Raw genomic sequence first — 20,577 nt, 5'->3', positions numbered from 1 at the left:
GCGCGCGGAAAGAATGCGTTCCAAGCGATGGTTGTACGTCAACGTCGCCACAGGATCGCGTCATTGCCAGCGACTGGCTCATACGGATCGCGGATCTACGTCCAGGACTGATTTCCGTTTAATACGTCGCCCGGGCATATCCGCGCGGAACTCTTCGACAGACGCGTTCGTTCCACCCGTACCTTTTAACAATCCCATTCATTTTTATTGTCCTGTCTTCCAATTAGCCGGAGTTTAGCGCGCGATTTTATTAGCAGGCTCCATAAATCGGGGACACCGCCGATTATTTCCGAACCGAGCTCGAAATATCGGCCAGCGAAAGAGTGGGCTGATCGACGCCAGTTTTTTTTTTTTTTTTTTGCAGCAGCAGCAGCAGCTTATGAAGAACACGTCCATATTTGTATCGCCTGCGATCCGTTGTCGATGTTCATTGGAATCGAACTATCGAATCGTTAGACTTTCTCTTCTCGGGAATTATCGAAGTTAAATTTTACAGTTTGATTCATGTATTTTTTTGATTCATCAATATCGTGGTAAAATTAAAGATTACATAGATTTTATGTAAGGGGGTTAATGTGGGAGTCGTTGACCATCGTTTTAAGTTATTGCGACGGGTATCGAGAGATTTACAGTTTACTTAGGGGAATGTAAGTTCATCGAAAAGAGTTAAGTACGATTTATTCTCCAGGATGCATTATTTTAGGAAAATATTGCCAGCTTTACACCGACCATCTTTCATGCGCGCAGATTATAAAAACTGGGTCAGCCTGTAACTGTTATCTAGAATATGGAGATACAGTGAAATTGGCGGAGCGAAATAATTGCTTCGCTATCATTTTTTTCCAGCAATTTTTGTCGCAAAATATAAAATTCTATGAAATATTGAACGTTTCATATTTACACACTCCCACTTTGATATGAAATATTTATACGCCGTAGGAAGCAATCTGTTTAATACGAGTCTAGAAATTACAGTCGCATCGTGGCCAAGCATACATGCAATTTTGATTAGTCCAGTTTATCAATTTCACGCACATCCATCGACGAAACTAACTCAAATTTTCCTCCAGCATAAATTCTAAATGATACACTTCTGTCGATACGTTCTCTTCTGGTTAATGAAATTCTTATGGCGATAGACGAATGGTGGTACAATGTATAACGATATATCTTGCAAAGTATCTCTGTGACTACCATCATGCAGATATCGTACCACAGAATATCGATGATTTCTTGTCAGTACGTGTTACGAAAAAAAAGGTTTGTTTCACTTAACATTAACATCGAATGATGACACCTACACAAGTTTCCTTTGACATTCGAAATTTCACTCGGTCTTTATACAAATGTTGTTTTAAAATAATGAATGCACGAACAGTTTGAAAGCATTTCAATAATTCATTTATTTCACGCACGCGTACTTTTTATGTAACGGATATTTCAAGCTTCAACGCGAAATAAAATTATTTCCGAGCGATTGATTATTTCGTTGAAATTTTTTCTCTGCAAATTGATTAGCTTCGTTAATTGAGACATTTTATACGAGGCACGCACGAGACCGCCATAATTGCCAATTAATTATTCGTAATGTAACCGTTTCATTGTTACGATCGATTTAATGCCTTTTTTTTCAAAAGCGACACTGTCGTAAATTACGAGAAAAAATAGGTTCGGTCACTTTCGAAGCGGCGATCAAGTAACATTTGTTATTCCCGGTTCGAACGGTTCCGATAATAAATTTCAACTTCGCCGTGTAATCAATGGACCATCATGAAAATACAATTTACGGGAATAACGATTCCGAGCAAACAAGTGCTTTAAAACAGATGGCACGGGAGGGGGCGAACATTGCCTTGCGGAAAAATTGCAGGAGGGTTGAACGATGTCGGCGAGAGGGAAGAAAACGAGGATAGTTGTCTTTGATTAATGTGATACACTTTCCGTGAGAGAACGTGGAGCCAGTCTTCGCGTGGAAACAATTTGGTTCTTAAATGCAATCAATTCCCGAACGCTGTACACCATTTCGCAATTTCTGATAATACAACGTCTACTTTAGAAAAATAATGTTACCATGGTAACGTGTGTACTGCAATCTTTTTGTACAGCCGTCATTTTTAACCAACGCTTATCCATTTCATCGTTACGACAAATTATCATCAATTGCTTTTACGTAACGGCAGATTTATTAGAGAAAAATCAATCTTAAAAAAGACTGAGGAACAGTCTACGTTAAATGAAAAAATGTTGCGTTAATTCATTGTTCGTTAGAATTCCGTGTACGCGGTCGAGGATAGAAGCATAGTGGTCGCGCAATAATTCAAATTTCGCGAGCATAAAGTATCGTAATAAGCTCGCGCGGATAAGTTTCCTAATATCGACATAAATATCGCGGCACGGCCCATACGAGCCCGTATTATTTCATAAAAGTTATTACGGCTAAATCCAGCAACTCCCGCGTAATACCACATCGGTGTGTATCCCGCAAAAATAGTCAGACTTTCAGAAGCAGCCGCATTCCAGCGAACGCATTAACCATCCGTCTAAACGGTTTATTTCTTCGTATAATCTCCGCCATAAAAACTTTCCCCTGTAATCCGCCATGTTCCCCGTAACGTTCCACGCAGACGGCTCTCCCTTTACTCTCGGTTTTTTAAACGTTTCGCCGAGAGATGATCGCCTATAAGATTTACAAACAACGAGCCAACTACAGAGAGAACTTGTGCGTAAAATATACCTATCTATCTCTCGTTACCTTTTCAAATTTGCAATTTATTTTTCAGCTTCGAAGCAATGCAGATTTTTACTATACCTAGGATCAAGATTAACTCTTTATTCATTCGTTCGTATTCTGTATCATTGCATCATAATTTTTCTGAGCGTTTTCAAGCGTCTGCGATATCACAAGCACAAGTTCTCCAAGCGCATTTAAGCACCAACAGTGTCGCAAACGCGAGTTTTTCAGTGCTTTTTTTAGCCACCAAAAGTAGCAAAAGGGTGAAAGGGGTAATTCTGTAGGGAGAAATAAGATGAGAGCGAGGAGTGACAGAATCGCGGCTGATGTTTCATTTTGGAGAAAAACGACTTGGAGATCCATGGCGTGCGCCTGTCGCTCGCAACGAGGCTTCCCAGTGGAACGTGTTGAAACTTCTCGGGCATCATGCGATTTGGTCACGCGACGCGCCGTCTTATTGACTTGTACCACTGGTGTACGTGCACGGTTCAGACGCGCCGCAGTTTCGTTACTTCTCATTTCTATCTTATTCTTATTTCTATACAGAATCGTCCCTTTCACGTTTCAGTTCGTCTAAAACCAGATGCTCCGTGTACAAAATTCTATCCCGGAAGCTCTCGAAGTTCCAAATTATTTCTCAGTTTGCGATCATATAAAGTATCCCCCAAATATGACGCGACGTTTCGAGGATTCGAAACTCCGAACCTGCTCGAGTTTTATACAATTTCTAGATATTCAACGTGCCGACCGAGAGTCCAATTTCACTCGACGTTTTGCTCGTAATATCCTCGTAAAGCAATTAGAAATTATTATCGTCGAGAGATTTACAGATTTAAACTCTCACGATGATTCCAGAAGTTTTCCAGCGTTTCGGGGTTTCCATCGTTCCAATTCGAACTCTGGCGTTTATCGTTTGTCACAGTATCCTTGGAAGGAATTTCGAAATCGTTATTAACCAGACATTCGACGGCTTCCAGTCACAAAGACAATACGCGGCGTCGAATTCTGGTAACCGGAAACCCTTTCGCGCGGCGTGCGGTTTCGGGGTTTCGCCGCTCTCAGCCGGGCCGTTCGCCGAAAATTTCGCATTTATCATCCCCCGTTGAAACGTTTGAAACGATTCGCCGGCTCGAACGGGAGCCGTGGTCGAATCGTTGAAACCCGAACAAAGCGTGAGCGGTAATTAAAGCTGATAATGCAAATTCGCGAGGCGCCGGTCGAGGGTGGAAAGGAAGCAGGGGACGTGGCGTGGCAACAGCGCAACCGGAAGTCCCGCAGATACGGCGCACGGCCGGAAATATCGTCGAAATATGCTAAGAGCCGAGCAGGCCGCCCTCCGCGGTCTTAGCATAACAACGGGCTGGCATTCCGCGCAAAACTTGTGAATATGCAACACCCGTCCCAGGATTAAAACAGGAGGATCCACCTTCTCGTTTCTCGTTTCCTTCTGCCCCTCGCCCATCGTGTTCGGTGTTCAAGCGATACGCCCGGACGTATCGACGGGATATCTCTCGACGACTCGGTGAGAACGCCGATCTCTCACGCCATCCGGTAGAGAGCTACGCCTCGCGCAGTTCCTGCCGCTGCTCTCGAGTCTTGTTTCCCCTCTGGTGGGATAAACACCAGACGTCGAGTGTGAATAATTTCGTGGCCCGTTTACACGGTCCTCTGATATTTGGCCAACGACAGAGGGGGCAGCTTCTTTGATTTCTACATTGGGAATCAAACGAGTCGCTTGACGAAATTACCGGTTCATTCTAAATAGAATTGCTGGTTGTGATACGTTATCACTTTTAACGAAGCACTTTTCTGAACGTATCATTATTTTCGAACGTATCTCACTGGTGAGATATTTGCTTGCGAATGTCTTAATCAACGTCGAAATTCGATCGTTAACCAATCGTTACGAGGAATCGTCGAAAGCAATCGAATTCTGAATGAATCCTCTTGCCAACACGTGTCCATCGCGAGAGGCGAACAAAAATGTCGCGCTCGTTTCCCAAAGCGACACCCCCCTCGGTCGAATTAGCATTCGAACCGGCTCGGTTCCACCCGGAGTGGCTTCGATCGTGCGAAAGAACCGCGGCTAAGGCCGTCAAAGTTCCGCACGGGGAAGAAGTCGAGGAGGACGCTACGTGGGACAGGCCGCCGCGAGTTTGCGGCCATTAACATCGCAATGGCGATTGTTACGGCGCACCGGCTCGCTGGCATGGCCGAACGACAAGTTTGCCCCCGACGACGGCTGCGGCTGCCGCGAGGACGAAGAACTTGTACACCCCGGGGAATACATTAACCGTAATCTCCACCTTCGGTCTGGAAAATGGCGCCTCCGCCTCTGTACCTACGAGCCCTCCGTGCACGGATATCCGGGGCATAATGTGGTTACGGGAAGCATTTTATTGCCGCATGAAAGTGGCGCTGGAATTTTGAATTAGGCCATCTCGAGGATTCGCTGCTTTCAGAAAGTGTGCTCTCATGCCCCCCGATTTCCCTTCTTTCTATTTTTTCCTCCAATTTTCTTGCGCCAGTGGATCATACTTCTAGATCGATCACTCTTGAATATCTCTCCAAGGATATCGACTGCTCTGCGATGAGACTGACTTACTTCGAGAGCTGATTGAACGTTCGTATTAGCAGCACTTGAGGAATCGTTGCTCTGTACTTTATATCAAGTGGAGAATCTGACATCAAGAGGCTAAAGAGAGCTTTAATATGCTTTAATATTACGTATACTCGTAGCTGAGAGAATGTTCTTCGATACCTCCATAAGATGGAGCGATTAAATGAAAATCAATTGTTATCTGACGGGAAAATTCTAGCAAAGATTCGACGATGGGTTTTTAGAGGAATCGAAGATTCGAATTTGGTTGAGGTTTATGGATAGGAAAGGAGTAACAGCGGAACAAGATGGCGCGATCGAGAGGAATTCCCTTGTTTATGGTCGCCGTCGCAAGGCAACGACGGGGCCGTGATGGCGGTAGGGTGAGAAATGCGCGGCAACCGCCGCGGTACGCGCGCATTCCGCGAGACAGAGTAGATTAGAAGAAATATATTTTCGAGACTGTTCGTTTCATCTGCTCGATGCGCAATTTATGAGCCCACCGCCGCCGCCCGCGGGAGAAGGTGGAGATGTAATCGGGAAGTTATCTATGGCACGAAATGTCGTAAAGAACGAAAGGAAACGTTACGCGGGAGTAGCGGAAACGAGATTAAAAAATATATCCTGCGAGGCGTACAATTCCACTCGCCAGGAGCGATCGATCATTCGTGTACGTTGCCATTCTTGCGGTCGTGCCCGACGTATAGAAATAGAAAGGAGGGAATCCATCTTCAGGTAGCGTTTGACGTCGACGTCGACGGGTATATACCGTTGTCGTCTGGACGGGAAAGAAACCACCCTTGGATATTCGTTGCCCAGCCAATTCCATGCATCTACGCGGGGGCTCGAAATACGCGCAACGCTTTTCGTACGCGCACCTGCCACGAAATTAATTAAACCCTTGAAACACGTTGCATCGCGAGCTCTATTTCATTTCGTTGAAATTGTTTTCATTATTGACGCGTTGGTCACTAACTTCTGCTACTGCGTTAGTCGTATCCGACTTAATTCCATTATCGATCTACTAATCGATATTCCATAGGTACTCACGGTTTTTCGACAAAGACTATTTAAAGATTATACTTACCTCTAAATCGACTTGAAAACAACACACTTTTCAAGCTTCTGCTGCATATTTTAGCGAAATTAACGCACCAGTGTAACATTAATCACACGTTCCAGGTTTTTATGCGCATAATAAAGGATCTCGTAACTGTTCCTCACATTTCACTCACTCGGAAGAAACTGGTAGAAAAGCAGCCTTATTATCCTCGCGTTTAACATTCAGGGTTGTTAGGTAGATTTGAGAGACGTCTCATTAATGTTTTCTCCTCTACTTCGCATTTCTTACTTGCCATACAGATCGAAAACGACAATGGATATCGCGCGATCGATAAAAATGGCGAGTTGTTCGAATCGCGCGCTTTTTCATGATATCGTTATTCCTATTTCTCGATTTTTGGCGCGCCAATGTATCCCGGCTATACGTATATAGGTTATACGAGGGATCCGTCGAAGGAGAATGGTTCTCGTTCGATAATCGGACCATTAGCGTCGATCCCGCGGCCCAGCTAACAAAAGCACGAAATATGAAAGTTTGGAGAAAAATGATATCGAAGGTGAGAGATGGTTTCATGAAAGTCGAACCTATTTGACGTCGGTTATTGATATTGCTCTTTCGGTTTCACGGCTATTCAACCGGTCCCGGGAGGGTGAAATATTTATCGATGGACGTTGAATTTTATGGTTGGACAAATAAAGCGATGGTACAGCGGCGGATTATTCAAATGAGACAGCTTTCGAGCATCGCAAAAAAAAAAAATTACACTAACTTCTGAACGTATTTGCGATTGTTATCGCATTTTAAGGAAACGCTTATTAAATGCGAGTAGGTAGGCGTTTAAATTTATACGAACGGAAATCGATAGCTCGAGCAACGCGATACGCCAAAGGACACGATGCAGCGAACGCAGCGGCCGCAATAAAACCGGTGAAACAGGGTGAACTTATCCGGTTGAACCGTCGAACCGTTCATTCGGGGGTGCGCCGAGTTTCTTCCAGGCGCGCGCGAGGGTGGAAGTTAGAATTCGCTTAGAATCCGCGGTTGCATCGCTTCGTTGAAGGGGGCCAAAGAAAATAGAAAATGAAAATAGCAATTCTACGGCGGGAGGACGAGGAAGAAGATAGGTTAAGGGGCCAGGCGGCGGTGAACGTCTGAGGAGGCTGACGTGCCGCAACGCTTGAAAGACAGGAAGCGAAACGAAGCGGTGGGAGGAAGAAAGCGAGGGAAAAAGGAGCAGGGTAACGCGGGAAAGAGACAGGCGTGATTCGAATCCAAGGAAACACGAAAAGGAAAAGCGAACCTCTTCGCCATTTCGAGACTTCTCAACGACCCCCTTCAAACTCTTCTCTTTCTCTCTCTTCGCTCCTTACTTCGTTCCAGTTTCGTTCAACTTGATTAATGCCCGCGACACGGCGCAGTCGAACGAACTAATAATAATCTGGGTTCGTTTAAAACGCGCGAAGCTATTGTATTTCTTTTTTTCTCTCTCTTTTCTTTCTCATTCAAAGGAGCTGTTTGGATGGAGGATGGTGATTTATGAAGCGCGAGAGAAGTAAGTGTCGTGGTACGTACATGCGAACGAGGAAAGGGCGCGAGGGGTGGGAACGTGGAGCATTCTGCATAGAATTTTTTCAGTATTTGCGAAGCACCATTCTTTTAGACGGATTTATTTAAAGAAATCAGAGTTTTAGTTAATTTTTCATTTATTACGAAGTAGATTGGCTGGTGAAATTGAAAGAACAGAACATTTCTATGTGTTTCGATAAATTCAATGGAAAATGGTACTGCGTAAAATATAAAGGGGATATAATTTTAAACGTTGAGGAGTAATAAAAATTTCTTGCACTCTTTGCCAGCCCTGCGTTCCTCTCGGCTCCTAATTAATATAACGTACAGGATTTATCGTGAATAAAAAAATTCCATCGCGCAAAGCGATCGTTGCCAAAAGTGTCTCGACTTGACAGGTTTCAACCGTTCCACCCCTCGCCCTATCAATCGATTCTCTTTTCGGCCGCCAGAACTTTCCATCAAAATTTTCACGCGGCTTTGTTTGCTCCCGCTCGCGGTGCTATTCAGGCGCACTCAATATTTCCGAACTCGCCTTTCTATTCCCTTAATTCGTACCCTCCCCCTATCCAGCCCCGCTTCTTCCGCTCTTTTTTCTTCCCGCCAGAGCTTGGACTGCTTTCCAATTTTTCGACGCTATTCAATTTTCGCTATTCGATTTGCAATATCGAAGTGCAATCAGCCGTGTCGGTGGGCGAGCGGAAGGAACGGGTTACGGCGGTGAGGTCGACGAAGGTGTAACGCGACTCGAAACAGGCTGAAGGGGGTCTTCTCTCGCAACGGAATCGCGATTAGTACGCGAGCTTTTCTCGTCTAGCAATCCATTAGCGAGCCGCGGAAAAGTCGAATGTCCCGCTCGTCTTAGGACGCGCTCGAATCCTCTGATTAAAATTCGCGAAACTGCCGAGAATGAAAGGCCTTTTTCGGGCTCCTCCTCGCGGAGGAGTCCTCGCGCGTCAACGGCGTCCTCTCCTCCCGTTCCCGTCGTGTTCGCCGTCGAAGCGCGGCGCGGGTCGACTGGAAAACGGCTGGAAAGAAATTATAGTGCCGGCGCAAAATGGCGTATAGTGCCCTCGACAAAAAGAGCCGCGAGGACCGCGCCGGGGGTGGAAAAGTGGAACGCGCTCGCGGAAGAAGTCCGGGGATACGCGCGCGCGGCTCAAAAAGGCTCGCAAGAATGCGCGAGACTACCTTGATGGCGAACAGAGCGACGAAAGAACGGGGATTACGACGACGCGAGAGTAACCACGCGAGATGATTAATGGATCCCCTCGTTCGGCTATCGTTCGCTCGGAGATCGCCTCGAAAGGAAGAAAGAAAGAAGAAGGGGGGTGGGTTTGGATAAAACCTGAAAGCGAGCGACTCGTTGTTGCCTCGTGTACGTCTATACGTACGGGTTTGCGAGGAATGGTTGCACTCGAATTGTGGCCGATCATTCGAAGGTATAATGGCGTGGACTTCGATCAATTTGAAGATCACGCGTTGACCTGTTTCTTCTTTTTTTTCAACGTTTAGAGAGGTAAAGAAAATCTATCAGTTTGTGTCGTTTTTACAATTCTAGTATCTGCAGTGCATGCGCGTGTGTGAGCATATATCGTTTGGTTTTAATCTACGGAATTGAAACGGGATCGAGAGTAAAAGTTTTTTATTTCTTAAAAAGTCAAAGCTTCCAACAACGGAATGCATTTCGATAAAAATATAAGCGCACAGAGCATCGAATAAAATGTTTTCTGGAAACTGGATACTGTTAAAGCTTTTATAGTGGAAAAGCATGAAATTTTATGTAGGAGAATGTGCAAGTCCAGTAGATACACCGGCAAAACTACATGAATAGGTGATGCCTGAGCTTAGAGAGGATAAAATCCTGGCTGATCCCCGAAAGCTCAGGTATTTCACGCTCTCGTCCCCACGGACAGTTTGATATTCGATTTATTTTTAACCAGATATTAGTCATTTACGATCAACCGGGCGTCGATCTATTTTACAAGTTCAGAATACCAAGTGAAACCATTCCTTTACAATTTCTAACTACGACGATCGTTTCTTTAGTTCTGAAACACGCGAGGTGTACCACATCGACACATTTAGTCAAATAATTTGCACATTTTTTACGTTCTCTTGGTCGCACGAAAGTTCGACGAAACGTAGCTTCAAATTTGTCCAACGGTATCTTCTGACTTCTCCCTGTTCACGAATCGCCTCGATTGAAATATAGCGCGCGCGCGCACACAGTATTGCTGGATTCCATTCTAATATTTTTTCGTTCCTTTAAAGCTGACCTTCTCGGTTGTCAGTTTTTTAGCCCGACGATATTTATACCTCGTCCACTATTTCCGCATCGCCTAGAATTTATGTGCATTCGCGAAGTTATTGGCATATCGATTCGTGGCACGGCAACACACGAACGGGTGGAACAGAGGCAGCAGGAGGAGCAGGAAAAAGACGAGAGAGGAGTTTTTGGCAAGCAAATAAGAAGGACTGGTCGAACTCGACGGGATTCGAGGCGTGCGCCCCGCGACCTCTCCTATCCCCCCCTCCCCCCTCGAATCCATCGAAAACAGCTTCCACTTATTTCTATGGGAGTATCAATCTTGCAGATAAACACGGTACTTTTTGGGGACTTTGTCATGCACGTTCCATCGACGAAAAGGATAAAGTATTTGATCCTGAAAATGCTATATCCGAGAATGCCCGCCGATAAAGTGGACTAAGAACATATAGGACAGGTGATACGCGGGGGGGAGAGAATATCTTGAGGGAGAGAGGATAAAAATCAAGTTTGATCCCTCGGATCCGAATACGCGGGAGCTCTTGGTCCCGGTCCAGGGCGGCCTCGTTCGAGCTATTTTCCGAATACGTAACTCCGGACTGTGAAGAGGCGATCGGCGAAAATATTCATGCGACCTCGTATTGAGAAATGGAAACCGATCATTCGTCTCTCGCGATACGTAAACTGGATTATTCGATGGAAACCCATACACGGTGGGGTATGAGTCTGGCGCGAGCGTTCTACGAGCGTTTCATCTTTAAAATGAATCAATTACTCTTCAATTATATTTAATTTAACGTAATCGCTGTAATATAGAAATACTTGTGCGTACACTGTGTGTGCATACGTATTGTTGGCTTCCTGCCAAAATCAGATAACCAGCATTCTGTTAGTTTTGTGTTAACGAGGTTCAATTTACAGTGAAATAACATTTAACAAGTGATAAAAAAACATGAACTACAGTACTATAGTATTGCAGTGCTGACGATGTATTCTCTTATAAATGAAGTGATCGATTTCTTTTCTACGCTAGTGTCCTGCACACTGGCATCCAAAGTCCTATCTCCCAAAGCAAGCATATCTTCCGAGTAAATTTCTATTCGCAAATTGGTAAATGCCAGCGAGCATATCAAAGCCCCCCGAAAATTCGAGCGTAAAGTAAACGATGCTTTGAAAGACACAGATAAAACGAGGGAGAGAAGCGTCCAAAGGAGGAGCCTACGTTCGAACCACGTCTACGTGCCAGGAGGCTGTTTGCCTGGCCGTACGCTTTTAATGGGATGTCAACGTACCGCGTACCGAAATTTTTCCTTTTTTTCTTTTTACCACCCGCCGGGGACGCTCGACCCCTTCCCGCGTCTCGAATAATTATGGAAAATCCGCAGCGAGAAACGAAATGTTCCGCCCGGATACATCGTGGGTGCGGCTCGTCTTGCGTGGCCGCGGATCGATAAGGTGTCTGAATGAAACTGTCGCTGGAAACAGCGTGATGAAACATTGTTTACGATATCGACGCGCCTCGTCGTTGTTCCGTCCGACGATTTATCGGCCAATTCTCCGAGTTATTATCGCGTAATTCGGCTGCGAGGGTAATTAGAGTTAGAAATGGGACGCGAATGTTCTGCGCGGAGTTTTCAAGTACCAGGGGTGAATCTTGCGGGGATGATTCTCTTATTTCCTTGAATTTATTCTACCTATCGCGATATCGTACATTATCGTGTAAAAGCAGGGGGAAGAAGATTTTTGTTTTCTTTACTAAATTTTCTCAATTACGAAATATGAAACATTTTATGCTAAATTTTCGTTTAAAAAAGGATTTTGTAATGCCTGAAACTTGTGATGTATGAAAATTTGGTTTGTTAACAGGAGAGTACTCATTTAAATATAATTTCGTTTCGAAGGGATGATTTTAAACGATAACGCGTTTCCAACGTTACGGTTTTTCTCCTCCTCTTGTCCGTACCTCTTTCTCGTAATTCATCCTGTACATTATAGACTCTTTAGTATTCAGATATTCTCTGTCCATATACACGCGCAGCTGGCGTCCACGCGCTCCCCAAAAAGTGAAGCGATTAGGGATCATTAGCATGCTGCCGAAAATCCTGGCCACTTCCAAATTGCGGCCAAAGTTCCACGTGGACGAACATGATGTCCGTAGTTGAACAAAAAAATCGTTGCGTTCCACGTTCTCTAATTTCTTCCGCCTCCGTCACGCGTGGAAGAGACGCTCCTTTTACCCGTAACGTTTACAACGATCTTTACGAGACCCAGCGGATAACACGAAAAATAAGAAGCTCTGCGAACGATGCGTACACGAACGCAACAAAGTAACCGGGTATTTGCTTTCCCAGCAAAGGGGAGGTAAACTAGAGGAAATATACTGCTCACATAATAAAACCTTCGGATACTGGGACGTTTGTATACAAGCTGCGACATTTTAATGGAAACGTACAAATATCGCCATTATTTATAGCCCCCTGGGACGTTCTTCAGAGCAGAATTACTCTATTTAAACGAGCGCGCACGTACTCGTATACTTACCAGAGACAAAATTAACCGCATCGGGCTTCTCTCGTGCGATAAACCAGCTACCACCGTTGAACCGTCGCTTATCAAGCGGAGGCTGAAGCAATCCGCCAATACGCATCGAAAATCCATTATTCTCTCGATTAAATTCCCGGAGGATCGCCAGTGATCGGCGAACAAACTCGCAAAGTTGAAGCTCGCCGCGAAGATTCTTTCACTCCGCGGCGAGGTCGGGTAATTAGTTGTAGAACTTGTCAAGGAAGTGGGTAGCTGCCCTCTGCGGAGAGGGTCCAATCATACGCGCCGTGGGTCGTATCAAAACTTCGTTTATTAAACAGAATCAGAAGCCGTCAGCACCGCGGTGCCACGCTTTGTATCGTTCTTGAGGCCATTCGTCGCTGGTAGACGCGGTAGACGCGTTTTTCTAGAAAAAATTTTTTTTTTTCGAGTAAACCGTGGGCCAATTAAAAAGTTGGTCGCTCGACGGGGAAGACGAGGCGGCTCCCGTCGACGCGAAGCGTCTTTCGAGAGAGAGAGAGAACAACGAGCCAATTCAGCGATGGCTGACGGCCACGCGACCACCAACGTCGCGGAGGACGCTCGAGGAATATAATTAATCGCTACCAGCGAATGCAAATTGCTCCGCGCGACTCGTCAACTTCGTTTATCGACAGTTCGTTCAACTTCGACGACGCCACTCGTGATACACTTCTCGTGGAGTGTTAAACGTTGGTATTTTCAGAGGAATTAGCCCTGCACTTTAACCTTTAATTCAACCCCCATTTCGACCGCTCTCTGTCCCACCCTTTTATGCTAATGCTGGTTTTCTTAGGGAGGGAAAATGTTTAATTTGAGGGCGAAATTAGGGGGAATCGAGATTAACGTTAATGCCATTCTAGTGTCCCCCGAACGAGTCAGATTTGGTATTATTGTTGCAGAGTAAAATTAATAATTCTAGCCTGGGTATATTAGAATTTTATGATACGTAATCAGTGACCATTTTTAAGGACGTTTTAGAAGATACTCATCGTCTTACCGATTACTTATAATAAACAAAGTAGACGAAGCTATTGTATGCAAACTCTTTGTATTTTCGCAAAAAGGATAACACCATGTTCGAGCTTTTAAATAAAAATCCAGTATAGAAATAGTTGTTTCCACGTGGACGGTATTCGAGGCTATTTCCGCGGTCGGACAAGTCGGCGAAAAGTGCCACGATATCCTCTGTAATTAAGTGGAAGATGCGGCAAAAAGCGGGAAGGGAAAACGATAAGATATGGCCGGACACGTTCGCCGTCGCTAACAAGAAGTTGAGTGGTTTCCCGCGGCAGGAAGTAGCGAGACATAAAAGAAGATAGGGGTGAGTTCGAGAATTCTGGTAACGGATTAATTTCCTGGGACGCCTTCCCTTTTTTTTTTTTTTTTGCCACCGTCAGATATTGTCCCCGGGGACTTTCTCCGTTTACCTTCTTACAACTTATCGCGACGACGTTGGAGAGGAACCGGAGGAGCGTTTAAAAGGACGACGTCGCGTCTGAGCCGCTCCTCAACCACGGTTCAATTATTAATACGAACGACAAGCGAAACGTTCGCTGCTTTCGAGCCACGGCACACAAATGGAAGTTTCCCATCGAAGGAACGCGAGGACAGAAGAGTTGAACGCGCTTTCGACGACCCGCCATCCGGCAAACTGTAAAAACAGTAGTCCTCGGAGGTATTGTGTAACGAAGAACCCGTTCAGACCCGTACGACCATCCCTTTGCGCGATAAAAATCTACGCTTTATAAAGTACATCGTGGACTTGTTTCAACGTTGATCGAACTGCTGGTACCCTTGGGTGTGCTACAGGGTGCGACGGTTTAATGGAAGCACTTAAACACTACGTGGCGACGTGTTGTATTTTATTCGACGCTGGGTTTGACGAAATGATGTCTGTTATATTCGATCAGTAATTAATGATCAGACATTCGAGCGTTTCCCTTAATCACGAATCGAGGGAGTATTACATTTCGTATCAGTAGCAAAGGTCAACCATTCGATCGTCTCGCAAGCAACTTCAAATCCATCGTATTCAAATACTTAATCCTTTGCGCTCGACGACTTTTTTGGTCGGCGGCGCTGCAACTCGAGACAATTTCGCGCGTAAATGAATTTACAGAAGAATTAACATACGAAAGTGTTATATATTGATATATTATCTGTGTTTACATTCTTGAAAAAGATAATTATCGGAGTTCAAGTTCTGTGCAATTGTAATATTTTACAAAACACTTATCAAGGTATTCTGAAGTGCCAGGATCTTGTGGGTCATAGCTGCTACTTCCGAATTCACTGTCTGTTACACTAATTTTTCTATTTCTCACATCCGATACGTCATTACTGTGTACATTTGCTCGAAATTAAAAACGAGTGGTGGAAAATTTCGCGATACGTGTGCTTCCTACGACCGTCGAAACTGTACTAACGCTTGACACGTCGTATTCAGGACTACAGTCGTAGAATTTTACGTCACAATGTCACTTTCCAACCGAAGACATAAACAGCCTAAGGGACCACATTCTCGAATCAATACTTCGCATCTATCAATTGAAGATAACGAAATTCAACGTAAATACAGCCGCTCGAGTTGCCACGCGAAACATCGTGGCGAGTGAGAATCGCCATTCGAGCGCAAAGGGTTAATTACATAGTTCTTAATACTCTTTTGATTCGCATAAACTAATATAACAAGTATGCGACAAATTTTGGTCAATAATAACGAGGTTGCACGAAACACAGAGCAGTTTGCCATCTGTAAGGAATTCCAGTACAGTTCGCCGCATTGAACGCTGGGACATTGAAGTTACCAGCATAGAAACTGGATAGTTGCATCGAAACTATCGCGAAATCTATTCCATAGACGATCCTATTTACGACGAGTGGAATTGGAAGCCGTCTCAATAATTTTCTCTTTTTTATCGCCGAGTCTCGAGGGGCTGAAAACTCGTGGACATCACCGCGCACCCCCGTATATATGTATAAATTATAGATCCTCTTTCTATCATCCTGTACGATAGTCTATTCTCGCGCGAGAGGACGTCGCGGCCCCGCTGAATCGACATAAAAATGCAAAGCCATTTGCACGGAGACGTCATCGTTCGGACATTAATTCGATCGTATCGAATATCGCGGCGATGATTAAACCGAGAGCCACGTATATACCACCATGCGAGGCCGTGGCGAGGATTTCGGTCGCGTCGGAATTTTTATCGCGATGGAACCATCCCGTTGACGTATTAGAGCGAGCGAAAGAAACGCGCGCAGCAAGGATAATTCGATAGACCGGCTCGTACAACCCTCTTCACGCTGCACGCGCATTCCCGTCCCGTTTCGTTTCTCCCTTTTATTTACCTCTTCCCTTCTTCGCTCGTTCCACTCTCGCTCGGTTCCCCCCTTTTTTCTCTTGTAATACCCCGGCAAAACTCATAGACTTCCAATCTGTTTCAGTAATAACCAGAGTAAACGATCGGACGTGACGTCACTCGGCTCGAACGCCGGTAAGTCGAGCGGTTTGAAATTGTCGAGCGCGGTGCACGCGCGATGGCCGTCCCGATATGTAAAGCGGACAACAGAAGCTCGACCACGCCACAGAGCCGGCCATTACACGTTAATGTTGGACTTTGTTTGCCTTGAAAATTGATGCGAGCCGTACCGCCGCCCACCTATATCCAAACTCACCCTCCTCCACGGGGTGGTTCACCCTTTCGGCCGTGCGACCGCCCGACTCTTGTTGCTTCTATGCTAATTTTTTCGTACCCACCGCCACCCTGTGACCCTCTGCCGCGTATCTGTCGCGTTTCGCGCGGCGATGCCGGAATGCCGGTACCGGTTTTATCAGGAATCGTTCGGACGTAAAATTCTCCGGCCTGTTTTATTTGCTACATTCACTCGGGGTTAGGGGCGTGTGTCGCCTTGAAACGGCGATACGATCCATGAAATTTTTACGCTCGACCCTTCGATTAAACGGGACGGAGTCTGGGTGTCTCGTTAGAATTTCATCCCTCGCGTTGGTCAACGTTTGCTTTTATTTATTTATTTTTTTTTTCTTTCGATTCTTTAATTCGGTTTGTTACGTTAGAATTTGAATGGCAAATTTCAGGTGCAACGATGGGAATCATTTTGGCAGGGTATTCAGAGTTTCTGGAGTGTCGATAACCGATGATAAACTGTTACGGTTTTACTTGGATGCGACGCTTTTTTTTTTTTAATTCCTTAATTCGGTTGGTTACGCTAGAATTTGAATGGAAAATTTTAGGTGTAACGATGGGAATTATTTTGGTAGGGTATTCAGAGTTTTTGGAGTTGCGATAACTGATGGTAAACTGTTACGGGTTTTACTTGGACGCGACGCGTAACAATTCCACTTACCGATTGTAGTCAGCACCGTGAGAGAGTATAAGAACGCTTTGGCGAAGTTCCACTCGTACTCTGGTGCACGCCGCTCTGTCACGGGATCACCGCCGGAACTACCTACGTATGTCCCGGCGTTCTGGGTCGCCATCATGTCCTCGGTGATCCTCTTCACTAGTTGATCCTGAAAACGTGCGATTTCCTGGGCGGCCAGCCTCGTCCAGTTCTCACGGTAAAGGATGTTCAAACTCTCCGTGATTATCCATATGTTCTCGACGGTCTTCGCGCGGGCCTCGTGGTTAACCTTTACCAACAAATAAATAAGTGTCTCGTTTAAATATCTGAGACATGATTCTACTGATACGTGTAAAAGAAAAATATTCTTGGTAGAAAGAATTACGGAAATGCTGCTCGATAAGAGTTAATTCTGCTCTTTAATCGGTCGCCATTTTGGTATCAGCCAGTGCCACCAGTTGACGTTCGATGGTCGCGATGTTCCCACGCGAATTAATGTATAAAATTCGTGCACCGTACGTGTTCTTCTCTATTTCGTGAAAGCGATTTAAGCATCGAGGAATGTGAGGCGCGAAGAGCAACCGTGAATTAGATCGGGAAAACGGGAACGCCTTTTCGACACAGGAGGCTGTGGAACGCGGATATTACTTTAAAGAAGGAGGAAACTAGATGGGACGTGCGATCGATAAAAGTTGGTCGAAACGACCGGCAACGCCAGAACGCACCGATAATTCGATTGGCTTCGGGTTCACTGAGATCGCCTTAGTTTGGGAGGCGCGATCAGACCGGAGATGTGGCGATAAATCGAGATTCACTTCCAGCGTGAGTGTTCCGCATGACCGACAGACGAAAAAAGGTTTTGCGATGATCAAGCTCGTAGCCGGAATAGTAAATTTAATAACTCTATAATTGGAAATTTTCAAAGCTTCATTTCTGCGAAAAATTAAGAGAGCCGATAGAGACTCAATTCTCGAAGTAAACATGGATTATAAATAAAGAAAAAGAAATAATAGGAATAGCAAAAATGAGATTTTTACTTTGAACCGTCTCTTAAAGGGTTAAAAAGAACTAAGTACGAATATCTTGCTCGATTATACCAACCAGCTAAAATACCCTGCACTAAACAAACTTGGAATACGGAAACGTGGAAAACTTGCGAGCTACTCGTTCAATAAGAACAACGATAAAAGCACCGTCAGGTCCGAAATAATGCATAGTCCAACAAGATTCGTTTCACTTTCCATCAAACGTGTCCTCGAAAGGCCGGCATTGTCTCGCTGACGGCGCAAGTTATTACTCGGCAAGTGATTAATATTCAAGCGACGCGAACCGTAAGAAAGCAACGATGAAAAGCGAGGACGAAAAGAGATGCAAGAAAGAAAGAAAAAAGACGAGAGAAAAGAGGAGAAAATAAAAGAAGAAGAGAAAGGAATCGATGGCTGTACACTCACTTGCTTCAGCCAAGCGGTGGTATTCCGTCTGGTAGGCTGATTCACCCCTATTGTGGTGGCAAGTGTCCTCTGTTGTAGACCGGCATCGGTGCCGCCCTCGATAGCAAGGAAGATGAAGCTACCGAGTAAGGTATAAGCCACAAGGAGGACACATATCCCGAGGTTTATAATACAGCCCTTGAGGAAGGAGTGCTGGCTCGCCTTGTCCGGCACTCCGCCGAAGCAAAGACATCTCACTTGTCTCGATGGATGTGTTTTCGAGCGGTCCGACGTCGACCTCTTCAAGGACGATGTATTGCCATTGTTCGCGGGCTTGAAGCCCTCGTAAGCCCTGTAATGTCTCGCGCTGTCCTTCTCCATTCTATTTTCTCTCTTCGTACCGGGTCGCCCAATTCTGTCCTATGACTCTCATTTGTCGAACGGTATCTTAGCGGGGCCCTGTCGTTCGCATTTGTCAGCTCGCCGCATCGATAGCAGGAGCGAATGGCTCGCGGTCGAGGGAACCGTGTAGATAAGAGAGGCCTTTCTAATCTTCCTCGAGTCCCATCGGTGCACCAGTCTCGTGACGTCTGCCCCAGCTCTCTATTCATCCACGCGATCCGGCTAGCCGCTAGATCATCCCACGTGACCACTTTTCACCCGCGTCCGTTCCGCTCGGCATATTTCTTACTTGGACGCGATCGACTCGTCCACGTTGCTCGCGGTCACCTGCCACGACGATTTTCTTCGCGATCGCCTTCGCGATCTCCGTGCGTCCATTCCCCTCAACGGCGTCGGGTAAACGAGAGGAGTCCTCCTCGAAGCGTGGATTCTCTTGTCGCGGACCGATCGCGGCTCGAAACACTCCATTGGGTAGCGCGCGACCGTGCGGACCACTCCTGCGAAAGGCTCGCGGCGGCAAACGTTCGAACGCGACTGCGAAACGGTCCTCGTCACTCGGATCGTTACTGTTTTTACGTTTATCGCCGCTCAACGGAAACGGACCGCGCTACCGCGATCTTCCTGGATCGGACAGCCGTTCGATTTTGCGCGAGGCGAGAATCGCGACCTCGTCATTTTTTGTTCGCTTGTTTTTCTTTTTTTTTCAACGGAGAACGACGCTACGCCTGGCTTGGAACGTGGCCCGGAATTCTACGGGCGAAATCGATGTTCGAGATATTTTCTGGGATATTAGTTCCTCCTGCGGAGAGATGAAGCTGTCTGTCGGGCTCGAAATCGAAAGGCACGGCCCTCGTTCCCGGGGATATTGCCCTCTTAAGGTACGCATACGTTTAAGAGATATTTATAGGCGTCGATGCAATAACGTCGAACTCGATCTTATTAAAGAATCCTTCCACATTGTGCGAGGCATAATTCCGGTTTACGAGCCTTGCGCGACGCGCGTTTCGATTCCCAGGATTCTCCCGGCGATCCAAGGATGCTCCCACGTAGGCTCGCGATTCTTCGCCTCTCGTCACGGATCGTTGGCCAATCGTATCGACGCGCGATTAGAAAATTAGCCTCGATTCGAAACAAGGTTCGACTGAGGAACGCGCCGATACACGTAACGCATCGAGAGTCGGGTGACGCGCGCGTGCCGATCGATTAAGCGGCGGATGCGGCGCAGGGAGCGGAGGCCGCGGCGGCACTGCGACGCGTCCGTACGAACCACTTCCGGCTACACGACGAATCCTTTTTCTCCGTTAGCGGGAAAATAGAAACTTAAGGAACCGCCGCGGAGTGAATTTCAAGAGTGTCTCCATGAGTCACTTAAACTTTCCCTCGTACCCGGTTGAATGCAAAGCCACCGCCGAGTTCCACCCCCGTTTCACCCCCCCTAGCTTTTCTGTTCCTTCCCACCAGCTCGTCTACGGTTCGCGTGCGACAGAAACGCCAGAGAATAAAGAAGAAACGTAGCCGCGGGACGCAGACGGAAACGCGACCAGCGAAGAAGTGGATGGTAACTTCAAGCCTTCGCTCCTACAAACA

The 20,577-nt window shown here is 46.0% G+C and overlaps 1 protein-coding gene across 1 annotated transcript in view; it reads right to left on the bottom strand.

Annotated features, from left to right (window-relative positions):
• LOC143426172 (TWiK family of potassium channels protein 7) overlaps positions 1-19,001 on the bottom strand; it is a 52,547-nt gene extending 33,546 nt beyond the window's left edge. The window contains exons 1-2 of the mRNA XM_076899407.1: positions 18,610-19,001; positions 17,162-17,447 (exon numbers count right to left, since the gene is read on the bottom strand). Of these exons, the coding sequence (XP_076755522.1) occupies positions 17,162-17,447; positions 18,610-18,969 (646 nt within the window). The 5' untranslated portion in view covers positions 18,970-19,001. The remainder of the gene's footprint in view (positions 1-17,161; positions 17,448-18,609) is intronic.
• Positions 19,002-20,577: the final 1,576 nt, after the last annotated feature.

The sequence above is a fragment of the Xylocopa sonorina genome, chromosome 8, assembly GCF_050948175.1.
Source record: "Xylocopa sonorina isolate GNS202 chromosome 8, iyXylSono1_principal, whole genome shotgun sequence".
Taxonomy (NCBI): domain Eukaryota; kingdom Metazoa; phylum Arthropoda; class Insecta; order Hymenoptera; family Apidae; genus Xylocopa; species Xylocopa sonorina.
The sequence above is the reverse complement of the archived record's forward strand: the minus strand, read 5'-3'. Positions and strand labels throughout refer to the sequence as shown.